At 48.6% G+C, this 12,590-nt stretch overlaps 1 protein-coding gene across 4 annotated transcripts in view; it reads left to right on the plus strand.

Annotated features, from left to right (window-relative positions):
• The first annotated feature begins 5,688 nt into the window (after positions 1–5,688).
• DOCK1 (dedicator of cytokinesis 1) overlaps positions 5,689–12,590 on the plus strand; it is a 273,196-nt gene continuing 266,294 nt past the window's right edge. For all 4 annotated transcript variants that reach the window (XM_084210278.1, XM_084210275.1, XM_084210277.1 and 1 more), the window contains exon 1: positions 5,689–5,807. In XM_084210278.1, the coding sequence (XP_084066404.1) occupies positions 5,762–5,807 (46 nt within the window). In that variant the 5' untranslated portion in view covers positions 5,689–5,761. The remainder of the gene's footprint in view (positions 5,808–12,590) is intronic.

A 12,590-nucleotide genomic window follows, 5' to 3' on the forward strand; every position in this document is an offset into this window, starting at 1 on the left:
CCTGTGCATTTGTAAAGAGTACCTGGGAGATGTTCATACTTTTGCATCTAAACATCCAACCCCTCTGAAGATTCCTTGTTTTCTATCACTTCTAGCAGCACAGTGTGAAGGAACATAATTTAGGAAATAATCCCTTTCATTATGTACAGTCAAGCTCCATTTTTTAGGCTAAAACATAAACAGTTTAATAAAATAATATTACTTAATAAATTATTATCTTCAGCTCCTTTCTGGACTTCTCTCTGAAAGAAATAATTAATCACCCTCTAAATCCCTAATAGCCCCATAATCTCTGAATATAAAAATTCAAATGCTGGGAGGCAGAAACTGCTGATGGAGGCAGCAGGATGGAAGGAGAGATGCTCTCTTTAACCCTTCTCAAAGACCCTAAAGCAGTGCAATGACTGCAGTGTACATCCCAGGAGCTAAATAAATTCAAATGTAGCCTTTGAACCCTTCTGCTGGCAAATGCAGCACGTTGGGCATCCCTAATGTCATCCTGCTGAAAGGAAAGCTGAATACACACCCAGAGATAATCAAAATGCTTCTATGAAAGTAAGAGGAACAGGAAAGGTTCCTGAGCAAAAATCACAGAACTTCCCTCCAGCTTTGTCAAACTTTGTCCAAGTTGGTGAATGCCACACCTTGGCTGACAGAAAGCAGCAGGGATGTCAAAGGAAATGCAGTTTTGGCTTCTTAATTCTCCCTGAAATTCACTTTCGCCTGCAAGAGACCCCCAAGCTAATCAGACATTTAACAGCTATCTGCAAAGCCAAGGCTGAAGTCATTTTTGTAACACAAACTCGTAAATTTAATTTTATTTCCATTCTGATTCATTGCAATACATTGCAAACCAGAGCATTTACTAAAAGCCTCTTCCCACCAGGTGTAAAAACCTCCTAGTTTGTGTACACCCAAACATGGAACATGCAGCCAGTCACAGACACAGAGGTCATTGACCCCTCATGGAAATGCCAGCAAAAATAGATGATCAGCAGCTGGAGTGGAAGCCATAACATTTCCAACAGAATATCTTTAGTGCAAACAGAAAAGCCAAAAAAGTGATTACATTGTTTTTTTATAAGTCCACCCATCTCCTCCTGGGAGGAATATTTCCAAGAAGAGTTTGCACTGTGGCTGTACAACAACTACTTATGTGTTTTGTCTGAAAATGCTGAATTTACCTACAAGGCCTGTCAATGAAAACAAATGACTACAAAAACCTGTGATATTTAACTGAGATGGAACAAACATTCCCCTGGTGTAGTCATCTGCAATAACCATGAAACAAATCTTGATCATATCTGTACATTGATGGAACATCTCTGTTTTTATTGCAAATCTGTCTCAAGAAGAGCAGCAGCTCTGTTTCCATTCATCCTTTAGAAAAGATGCTGTGACAAGAATTCCAAACACCATTCATGGCCAAACACTGCATTTGGATTTCTTGGAACTTAGGAATGAAAAGGAATGTTCCTTTGCTCCAAGTGTCTCCAATTCTGTGTGATGCATTAAAAAAATCAGATGAGAACCCCAAGAGTTGACATAAGGATGTGATAAAACTTTCAGGTTTTATGGAAAGAAGCATTTTTCAGTTTCCTCTTAATAAATGAAAAACCCACATGCACAGTGCAAAGGAATATATTATGTCTAAGCATGTAAAATATGTCAGCTTGAACATTTTACAGTTTAATGAAAAATGCTTTTTTCAGGACAGTTTATATTACGTTTGCTGGAGAAAAAATAAAAATCTTTTATTTTCTCCATATCACAGTCCAAAAATTACCATTTTTTCCAAGCTGTAAAACCCCAGCATTGGGGGATATTTATGCATTGTGAATTAGAAGCATTTTTTACTGGCTATCAAAATTTTAATAGCATTAGCTCTACTTGTAACACGTTTTCATTAAAATGAGAATGTGGAAAGCAGTAAAGTGAATATAGACCCTCATCAGTAGCAGTGAGGCTTTATGGTGGTCACAGGATCAGATGGGTTATATTTGTTACAGATCATGGTCAGACAACAGGACAAACCTTCTTTTTCACTGAGATCAACATAAATTGTGCTATTGAATGGATTTAATATGTAGAAGTTATAAGTAATTCTTTAACTTTCATTTTATTGAACCTGCTGCTTCCTGCCTTAGGCTTGTACTTGATCTTTGGTGTCCATATAATTCCCATTTAGTGCAGATATAGAGGTAAGGAGTGCCAAATTTTTGGGGAATTTAATTTAACTCTTGGTTAACACCTGGAGAAAGCTTGGCAGCACCACATTTCTCATGAAGGGAAACATGAGTGCTTCCTTAGCCTCCCTCAGAACAGAAACAGACACAATTCAGCTTTGAACCCTGAGGCCCAGAAAGGACAGACTGCAACAATAACTCATTTATTAACTAACTCCAGGTTTAAATTAACATCAGCATCCTGCTTTGTGTCCCCTCTCGCACCCTGAACCTGCAAAGCCACCACGGTTCCACAGAAGCGATTCCTGGTTATCAGTGATGTAAATGAAAAGTCAATCAGCTTTCAGATTTACAGATTGTTCCAGTAATAACCTCAAAAATCCCTAAAGCACCTGAGGCCTGAGCAGCTCTGGCAGTTTTGCTGCATATATTTAGGAGCACCACAAACGTAACTTACCGGTTGTATAAAAGGGTGAAATATTCATAGCTGGAAATAAATATTATTGCTTTTCACTTTCCTGCTGTGGAAAACCAAAGGTGACTACAGGCACAGAGAGAACACATCCAGTATTCCAGTCAATTCACTTTGATTTCCCTTACGAAAATAAAGGTGTGAAATCAAAGAGCTCCCTTGTAAGTTGTCTTTGGGAAGGCTCTAAATCATTGATCCATTAGTGCAGGATAACGAGGACAAGCCATGGCTCTGAAAACCTTTTGATGTCCTCACTCCTGGGCAGAATGAACAAAGGTGCAGCAGCTGGCTCATCACAGCCCCCTGGGATGCTGCAGGACAGCTACAATAAAACCTGGATGAGTTTGAACATGTTGGTGATGTCCTGGGAAACCAATCCCAAGGGTGGGAAAAGGACATGGAAAGAGGAGCAGACTCATTCAGGGGTCTGAGTGCTTATCTCAAAACCTGACAGCAAAATGCTGTTGTAGAAACTGGTCCTTTGCCATCCATGCAACACAAGAAAATAAGGAAGAAAAGATTCAACCCTGAATCTGTCTTAATCCTTAAATTTGTGCTAAAGGGCTTCCCCTTTGGCAGAGGACTAATCCTACCAAATGACAGCCAGTCAGTCATTTCACTTCTCTTTATTCCTTTTAAGTGTTAGCCCTCTGCTGTTTCTTGACTTTTACACACTTTATTTTCTGTTTCCTAAAGGCTTTAAAATTAGTTGTTTTTTTTTAAAAAGCACACTACTAGATGTCTCCAAGACTACAGGGACTGGGAACAGGAAGTTCACTTCCCTTGCTCTATTCTTTTGTAATCATTTATTCCACACTTAATTAGCCAGGAGATGCTAGATTTGGACAAGATTTTGGACCTGGGTCTAGAAATCAGAAGGTTTATAATCTTTAAGCCCTGTTCAGCCTGGTCTTGGACACCGCCAGGGATCCAGGGACAACTTCTCTGGGTACCCAGTGCCTGACAGCCAAAAATACCTTCCCAAGATCCCATCCGTCCCTGCCCTCTGGCAGTGGGAGTCATTCCCTGTGTCCTGTCCCTCCATCCTTGTCCCCAGTCCCTCTCCAGCTCTCCTGGAGCCCCTTCAGGCCCTGCCAGGGGCTCTGAGCTCTCCCTGGAGCTGCTCCTCTCCAGGTGAGCACCCCCAGGTGTCCCAGCCTGGCTCCAGAGGGGTTCCAGCCCTTGGGCTGTATCCATGCCTGCTCTGAGCTCTCTCTAGCAGCTCCACGTCCTTTCGATGCTGGATCCCAGGGCTGGAGGCAGCTCGGCAGGTGGGGCCTCACCTGAGCGGAGCAGAAGGACAGAATTCTCCTTTTCCATACTGCCCATGGTGTGGGAACGAGCCCAGGACTCGAGGTTTTTCCCTGCATGGCCGAGACATGTCCAGCTCCGACCAACCCTTCTCCCAGAGCTGGTCCATCGCTTCACCCCCAGCCCAGCTGCTCCACCCGCACTCGGTCTTGTTTAACCCCCTCCATGTCCTCACGGCCCCGCTTCCCGTGCTCGGCCAGCTCCCGCACGGCAACCTCCGAACGCGCATCCTGCTCCAGCTGTCAAACATTGGCCAAAAAATAAACGTGTTTTAAAGCCGCGCCTGCGGGCAGCCAGAAACCTTCGGGCAGAGCATGACCGGGCACACCTGGGACACAACCGGGAATAGGCGCGGGACACAACCGGGTGTACCGGGGACATAACCGGGAATAGGTGCGGAGGTACCCGGGACATAACCGGGAATAGGCGGGGAGGTACCCGGGATATAACCGGGTGCACCTGGGACATAACCGGGAATAGGCGGGGAGGTACCCAGGATATAACCGGGTGTACCTGGGACACAACTGGGAATAGGTGGGGAGGTACCAGGAACACAACCGGGCACACCTGGGACACAAGCGGGGAGAGACGGGAAGGTACCCGGGACATAACCGGGTGTACCTGGGACACAACTGGGAATAGGTGTGGAGGTACCTGGGACACAACCGAGTGCACCTGGAACACAAGGGGAGAGGCGGGGAGGTAACCGGGACATAACCGGGTGTACCTGGGACACAACTGGGAATAGGTGGGGAGGTACCCTGGATATAACCGGGTGTACCTGGGACACAACTGGGAATAGGTGGGGAGGTACCAGGAACACAACCGGGCACACCTGGGACACAAGCGGGGAGAGACGGGAAGGTACCCGGGACATAACCGGGTATACCTGGGACACAACTGGGAATAGGTGGGGAGGTACCCGGGACACAACCGGGTGCACCTGGGACATAACCGGGAATAGGCGGGGAGGTACCCGGGATATAACCAGGTGTACCTGGGACTTAATCGGGTGCACCTGGGACACAGTCGGGGAGAGGCGGGGAGGTACCCGGGACATAACCAGGTGTACCTGGGACACAACTGGGAATGGGCGGGGCGGCAGCTGGGACACAACCGGGTGCACCTGGAACACAAGCGGGGAGAGGCAGAGAGGCAACCGGGACACAACCGGGTGCACCTGGAACATAACCGGGAATAGGCGGGGAGGCACCTGGGACATAAGCGGGAATAGGTGGGGTGGTACCCGGGACATAACCGGGTGCACCTGGGACACAACCGGGGCGAGGCAGGGAGTCACCTGGGACACAATCGGGTGCACCTGGAACACAACCGAGGAGAGGCGGGGAGTCACCTGGGACACAACCGGGTGCACCTGGGACTTCAGTTGGTGCACCTGAGACTTAAGCGGATACACCTGGGACACAACCGGGTGCACCTGGTACACAATCGGAGAGAGGCCGGGAGGCACCTGGGACATAGCCGGGCGCACCTGGGACATAGCCGGGCGCACCTGGGACATAGCCGGGCGCACCTGGGACACAGCCGGGACTAGGCCGAGAGGCACCACGAGTAAAACCGGGGGCAGGAGGGCGCTCCCTTTGTGTGGAGCCGCCCCGGTGGCGGCCGGCCCGGGCGCGGAGGGGACGCTGAGGGGCGGCAGGCCGGGCCGGGCCGGGCTGGCTCCGCCCGCACCACATGACTCCGCCGTCGGGAGAAACTTTTCCCGTCCCGCGGTGGAAAATGGCGGCGTAGGGAGCGGGGCTCCGGCATCCCGGCGGCTCCCGGCGCCATGACCCGCTGGGTGCCCACCAAAAGGGAGGAGAAGTACGGCGTAGGTGAGGACGCGCCCGCCCCGCTCCCGCCTGTTGCGCTCAGGGGCACCCCCCGGCCGCGGCCTCCCCGTCCCTGCCCGGCTCCCCGCTCCTCTCCGGCCGGGATGGAGCTTGGTGCTCCCCCCGAGTCCCCTCCGGTTCCTGCTTCCCCCGCCCGGCTCCTCCCGGCTCCCGAGAAGTTGAGGAGCTCTCTGGGAGCGCCGTGCCCTGCTGGGAGAAGTTGCCTTTCTCCCTCCGCTCCGCTGCGGTCCCGTCGCTCCCCGAGCGCTGCGCGGAGCGGAGAAGCTCCGAGTTGTTTTCACCTCGGCTTCTTTCTCCCCGTGCTGGCGGCGGGATGCGCTCCCAGGCTGGCCGCGTTGGGAGCCGTGCCCCGAGTGCTGTCCCTCTCGGTTCTGCCGGAATGTGATGCTCATACAGATCAGGGCGTTCTGGGATCCATTTCCTACCGCGCTCCTTCCGTCCCTCTCGAACAGAGGGGGATTGTTCCCAGCTGGTGGCTCGCACATCCCCGCTGGGACTGAACCGACCCAACCCCGGCGAGCTTTGGGCCGGGAGGGCCCGGCATGAGTTCAAAGATGTTGCTTTTGGAGCAAAAGGTTTTATTTCGGGGGTGCGGCGAAGAAAACTTTATTGGAGTGAATGAGCGTTTGTCTGGAGGAAGGAAATAATAAATCTGACTATTCAAATTGGAAACGTGAAGTTCAGTGCCTACCACGGTCCTTGGGCTGGATTGATTGTGAGGAACAACTTTTCATAGAAAGCCACAGCTAAACTTTGTAAACAAAGCTAGCAGGAACAAGGGAGTTTCTGGGGCTGAGTCAAACCTGAGTGAATTGTAGGACTTAATTTTAAATTCTGTGTGTGTGTTTCCCTAGAGAACCACAGCTTGGCTTTTAAAAATGGTTAGAAAATTGCAGTTCCAGCATGTGGGACCTGTGGGTAATGCCAGCGCTGAGGATATAGGACAAGCAGAGGGAAGCAGAAGTGCTACTGATGGCACTTAACCCTCGTTAAGTTTCCAAATTATCTGCCTGGTGGTGTGGGATGGGTATTTTGGAATGACTGAATTGTCACGTAGTATGAGCTGATGTTACAACCCAGTGACACTCGAAAGCAAGTTCCTCTTCTGCAGGAACTCTGTGTCTGCTGCTGTGGTGGGGGTGACTGCCCTGCCCGCTTTCCAGGAATGAATGGAGATTCATTGAAATTGAATTGAAATTGATTTGAAAGTGACGTGAGAGAAAAAAGAAGAAATTGACTTGATTGTTTCATAACATACTTTTAAGTGTACTTGCATCTCCAGTGTGGGGGATTGCATGTGTAGTAAGAAAACTGGTTTTAATTGTAATTTAAGAGTAAAAAAAAACCCCTCCCAGTTCGAAAAAACCCAAGGGGATGTGCTTAGTTCGTAATTTTTGTGTCCATTGCTCTGCAGAGAAGTTTGTAATGGTTTTATAATAATTTATGTTTCTCTGATAGTTTGTTTTCTTTTTCCTGCAAGGAGGCTGAGATCCTCACCAAACTGGGATTTCTCTGCTGCGTGACAGGGATGTGAGGGTTGAAAGTGGATGAAGTGTCTCAAGGAGATAAATCAGATTTGGAGCTAATTGAACATTGGATTCACTGGCCTGTGCCATTCTGTTATAGGCTGTTTTGGGAGAGAGAGTTTCTTTTTTGTGTCCTCTTAAAGGAAATGAATATTCAGTTTGGTTCTAAGTGTTTTATGGACCTTTAATGTTGTTAAGAATGTGCACTGTGAGTCTTCTGATGTTTTATTTTTTGCTGCTTGTGAAAGCTGGAGGTTGTGTAGAGTTGATGCAACAGTTGTGTAGTCCCAAACAGAACTGGGGACAGCACTGTTAACCTGAAAATTTGGACGTGAGAATATTTGTCTTCCTATTTGCCATGACCAGTCCTGGGGCTGATGTTGACTCAGTATTGTCTGCCAGGGAGAAAATCCCTAATAGCAATGCTTATGGGATTTAGTGAAACATAATGTACAACGCTGTGGGTGTCTCATCAGTCCATGCAAATATCTCCAAAGGGATGGTGCCATCATTCCAGTGGCAGGGTGAGGAGCAGTGCCCATGAAATAAGCCAGGAGAAATTCTGCCTCACCATGAGGAAGGACTTCTTTCCATGAAGGGTGGCAGAGCTCTGGAGCAGCTGCCTAGGGAGGGTGTGGAGACAACCCAACCCTTCCTGTGTTACCTGCTCCAGGTGACAGGTGGGATAGACTGGATCATCTCCAGAGGTGCCTTCCAACCCCAGAATATTCTGGGATTCTGTGTGCAGGCTTCCCCAAGCAGAGCTCTCAGGGAGGTGTGCTGTTGTGGTTACATCCATGTCACAGCAGTGGGAACTCAGAAGTGTATGTGTGTCTGTATACAGAGTTGTGTACATATAAAACACACACATGTGCCTATATAACACGTTTCTATCCCTTCTCCCCCTCCTCTGTATCCCTGTGCACAACAGAGTTTTCTTCACATCTCAAGAGCTGAAGATCTGCTGGCTGTGGTGCAGCTGGAGCAATGATGCACAGAAGCCTGTAGTGACAGCTGGTAGGACCCAGGTGTGTTGAGGAGCACTATCCCATGGCACAGTGGGATTTGGGGATGCTCCTGGGTGCCCTGCATGCCTGCAAAGTGAATTTGCTGCCCTGAGCCTCTGTGCAGAGGCATTATCTCAGCAGGCAGTTGAGAGAGTGACTCAGCTCCGCTTCCTGCGAGCGTTCAGGGCTCGGCTGCAGGAGGAATGGGTGTGGATCTAATGGGATCATACGGATATTAGGGGAACATGTGGGGAGCCAGGCACAACAGGGACATGATCAGCTTCCTTGGAGGAGCTTTTTCCTGCTCCCAGTGCTGCACATCCTTGTCCTTCATCTCAATCCTGCCATTCATCCCTCGTCCTGAGCTGGTGGGGAGAAGTGTGGCTGTGTGGAGGGGACCACGTGGGTGTGTGGCTTCCTCCACGGGGACATCAGAGGCTCCCAGAGAGTCCTGAGAGCTGTCTGTGTCCCCTCGGTGTCACAAAGTGCCTGTGGACTGTGGCTGCTCAGCCTCCCATTCCCTGCTTTTAGTGTGATGTGAGATGGGTAATTTTGGAGGTTTTCCTTCTGCTGGGGAAGAGGGATGTAAGGAGCTGCTCTGGGAGGTCTGGGAGCCTGACCAGCACCTCTGAGACAGTGCACAGTGGCTGTGTGGTAGCTTCCAAATCCTGAATTCTGCTGTTCTTTGCCCCTTTTCCTTTGGGCAGAAAACTGCAGTTAGAGGTAGAACTGGTGCTGCTGTTGTTAAAAAATACGGTGTTTAAAATACCTTTGTGTTCAAAGGTTTGTGTTCATATGGAGTAATCAGACCACTACTGTGGTAGTTTAATTCTTTTTTTAAAAATTTAATAAATGGTGAAACAGAAGATTGGTGCTACATGCCTTTGGATGGTCAGATGTAAAAGGAGAACTTCCCAGTTACAGAGCTTGAGTCCCCATCCCTGAAGGTTTCCAAGGAAGGGCTGGATGTGGCACTCGGAGCTCTGGCCTGGTGACAAAGTGGGGATTGGACTTGGACTTGTTGGTCTTGGAGGGCTTTTCCAAATTCAGTGAGTTCCAGTATTTTTGTTTGTTCCTGGTGAGTTTTTGTTGTGTGTCACGACTTGGCAAATAATAACACGCCTAATTTTAGATGGGGACATTGGCCACACTTCATACTCAGGGTGTTTTAGTGCCTCAGGGGTTTATGCAAGTATCTTCACATCAGGTACACAGAAATCTATACATTTTATTATTAGGGGAGGGCTTTAAGGAGTTGGTGGACTAAGAGGTGATACAGTGATCATGATTTAAAAGTTTTGCAGCTGAGTTTTGCTCTTGTAAAGTCTCTTTGAAGGAGGGAATAAGAATTTGTCAAGATGAAAGCTGGTGAAAGCACAGGAAATCCTATAGCAGAGCACTGCTTCTTCTCCTCTACTGCTTCAGGTGGTGCTTTAGGACAGATTTAAGGCTTTTGTGGAACCCTGGAGTCACAGCCCAGGCTGTGGGGAGCTGTGGTGGCACATGGGGACCCTTGTTTAAGGTGATGATTGTGTGCACATTTGCATCTTAGAGCAGGGAAGGAAACATTTGAAGGAAATTGAAAATGATGGATCTTAGGAATGCATCTTGGTGATTTTAGTGCTGCTGTGCTGTGAGGTTTGGAGCTACCTGGCAGGACAGGACAGGTGACTGCTGTTAGTGACAGCAGGGCTGTGCTGTGACACATCCCAAACCCAGGGAGCAGAAGTGGAAGTGTAAAAATGTCCATGGAAGATTTTCTGCTGCATTGATCAGAGGATTGGAGTGAGCACATGCAGGTTCAGTTTCCTAGAGCCAGCACATCCCCTGCACACCCAGGTCAGGGTGTTATTTGTTCCAACCCATGCACACCCAGATCAGGGTGTTATTGGTTCCATCCCCTGCACACCCAGGTCAGGGTGTTATTTGTTTCATCCCCTGCACACCCAGATCAGGGTGTTATTTGTTCCATCCCCTGCACACCCAGATCAGGGTGTTATTTGTTCCATCCCCTGCACACCCAGGTCAGGGTGTTATTTGTTCCATCCCCTGCACACCCAGGTCAGGGTGTTATTTGTTCCATCCCCTGCACACCCAGGTCAGGGTGTTATTTGTTGATCCCCTGCACACCCAGATCAGGGTGTTATTTGTTCCATCCCCTGCAAATCCAGATCAGGGTGTTATTTGTTCCATCCCCTGCACACCCAGATCAGGGTGTTATTTGTTGATCCCCTGCACACCCAGATCAGGGTGTTATTTGTTGATCCCCTGCACACCCAGGTCAGGGTGTTATTTGTTTCATCCCCTGCACACCCAGATCAGGGTGTTATTTGTTCCATCCCATGGACTCCCAGATCAGGGTGTTATTTGTTACATCCCTCTGCTGGGAGGAAATGCTGAGACAATTAGGGTGGTTCAGCCTGGAGGAGAGAAGCTTTGGAGTGGCCTCATAGTGGACTTAGCAGTGCCTGAAGGAACTGACAAGAAGGATGGAGAGAGACTCTCTGCAAGGGATGGAGTGACAGGACAAGGGGAGATGGCTTTAAAATGACAGAGAATGGGTTTAGATGGGAATATTGGGAAGGAATTGTTCCCTGTGAGGGTGGGGAGGGGCTGGAATGGAATTCCAGAGAAGCTGTGGCTGCCCCTGGGTCCCTGCAGGTGTCCATTGGGGTTTGGAGCAGCCTGGGACAGGGAAAGGTGTCCCTGCCATGGCACAGGTGGCACTGGATGCTGTTTATGATCCTTTCCAACCCAAACCATTCCATGGTTCTATTTTCCAGTACCCTTTAATTCCCTGCTTGCTGAGGCTTTCATTTCTGTGCTGCCCCATCCTGGTACCCCCTGAAGCAGAGGGCAGGGGCTGGAAGATGCACCACACCTCTTCCTGCAGGAATGACCTGAGTTGGACTGCAGGCTTGTGCTCAGTTTGCTCAGCAGCCACTATTGTTCTCTGTCAATAAACACTTGTTGCAAACAGCAGATTGGAGAGGGATAACCTTACCAGATAAGTGGAAGGGAGTGTGGACTCCTGTTTGTTTTCATTCAGGTCAGCAACAGCATTACAAGCTGGGATTGTTCTGAGAAATGATTCGTGATGGGATTTTCCAGGAATATTTTTTTTTTTCCTCTCATGGAGACAAACTGACTTCAGTAGGTAGCCAGCTGCCTATGACCACAGTACAGAGCTTTTATTTAACTTTGCAAAGGAAGTTTTCTGTCTGTTTAGGGAATTTTCAGCTGCTGATTTTATTCTTTATCCTAGAAGATAAGAGGTAGAAAAGTGAGCTTTTACACTTTAAATGGTATGCAGGTATGGCAGTGACATGGTCAGGGGGCTGATTGAAGTTGGTATTTCCATCCCTGGAGGTGCCCAAGGCCAGGTTGGATGGGGCTGGAGCACTCTGGGACAGTGCAAGTGTCCCTGCCCATGGCAGGGAGTGGAATGGGATGAGCTTTAAGGTCCCTTCAACCCAAACCATTGTGGGATTCTCTGATTTCAAGTAGCTTTTGGTGGGTTTTGTAATTATCCCTTTATCTGTTCTGTTGGAAATGCCTGGCTTAGGTGCACTCAAACAATGCTGACTTTGGGCTCTCTGACACACTTGGCGCAGGTTTCTCTGTGTTACAAAGGCATTTTCCTTTCTGCAAAGGCAAAACTTTCAGGGAAAGGGAAAAAAAAAATCAGAGGCAACTTAAAGTTAAACCTTCTCCAGGAAGCCCCTCTGTCAGCATGCAGCTACAGGCAGAAGGGTGTTTTTCCTTTAAATATTGTTGTTCCTGGGGTTTGTCCCATGCTGGTTGTGGAGCACGTGGATCCTTTGCTTTGTCTAATCCTTCAGTGTGGTCCTGCAGGACTGCAATCCAATACCTCTTGTTAAACACCTGGGGATGTCCAGCTGCAAATGAATAGCTGGGGCTGACTCCTGGTCACGAATGGAAGCTCCAACGACTGCCTGTAATCCAGTTTTCAAGTGTTTATTCCATCCAAGGTGTCAGTTTTGCCTCTCCCCTTTGTCTTCCTGCAAGTCCAAAACTTCCTCAAAATACTCAGTGGAGCTGTTCTTATTTACGGGTGTTTTTTGGAAGGGTGGTGGACCACTGACAAGTCAGATTTTTTCTTTTTTATTAAACTTAAAAACATTTTTAGTTCTGTTTTCTAGCCTGTGGTGGCCCCCAGGGCTGTTCTGACAATAGTAATTTTCTGAATAAGGCTTTAATGAATTCCTTGA

The sequence above is a fragment of the Fringilla coelebs genome (assembly GCF_963513975.1).
Source record: "Fringilla coelebs genome assembly, chromosome: 8".
NCBI classification, from domain to species: domain Eukaryota; kingdom Metazoa; phylum Chordata; class Aves; order Passeriformes; family Fringillidae; genus Fringilla; species Fringilla coelebs.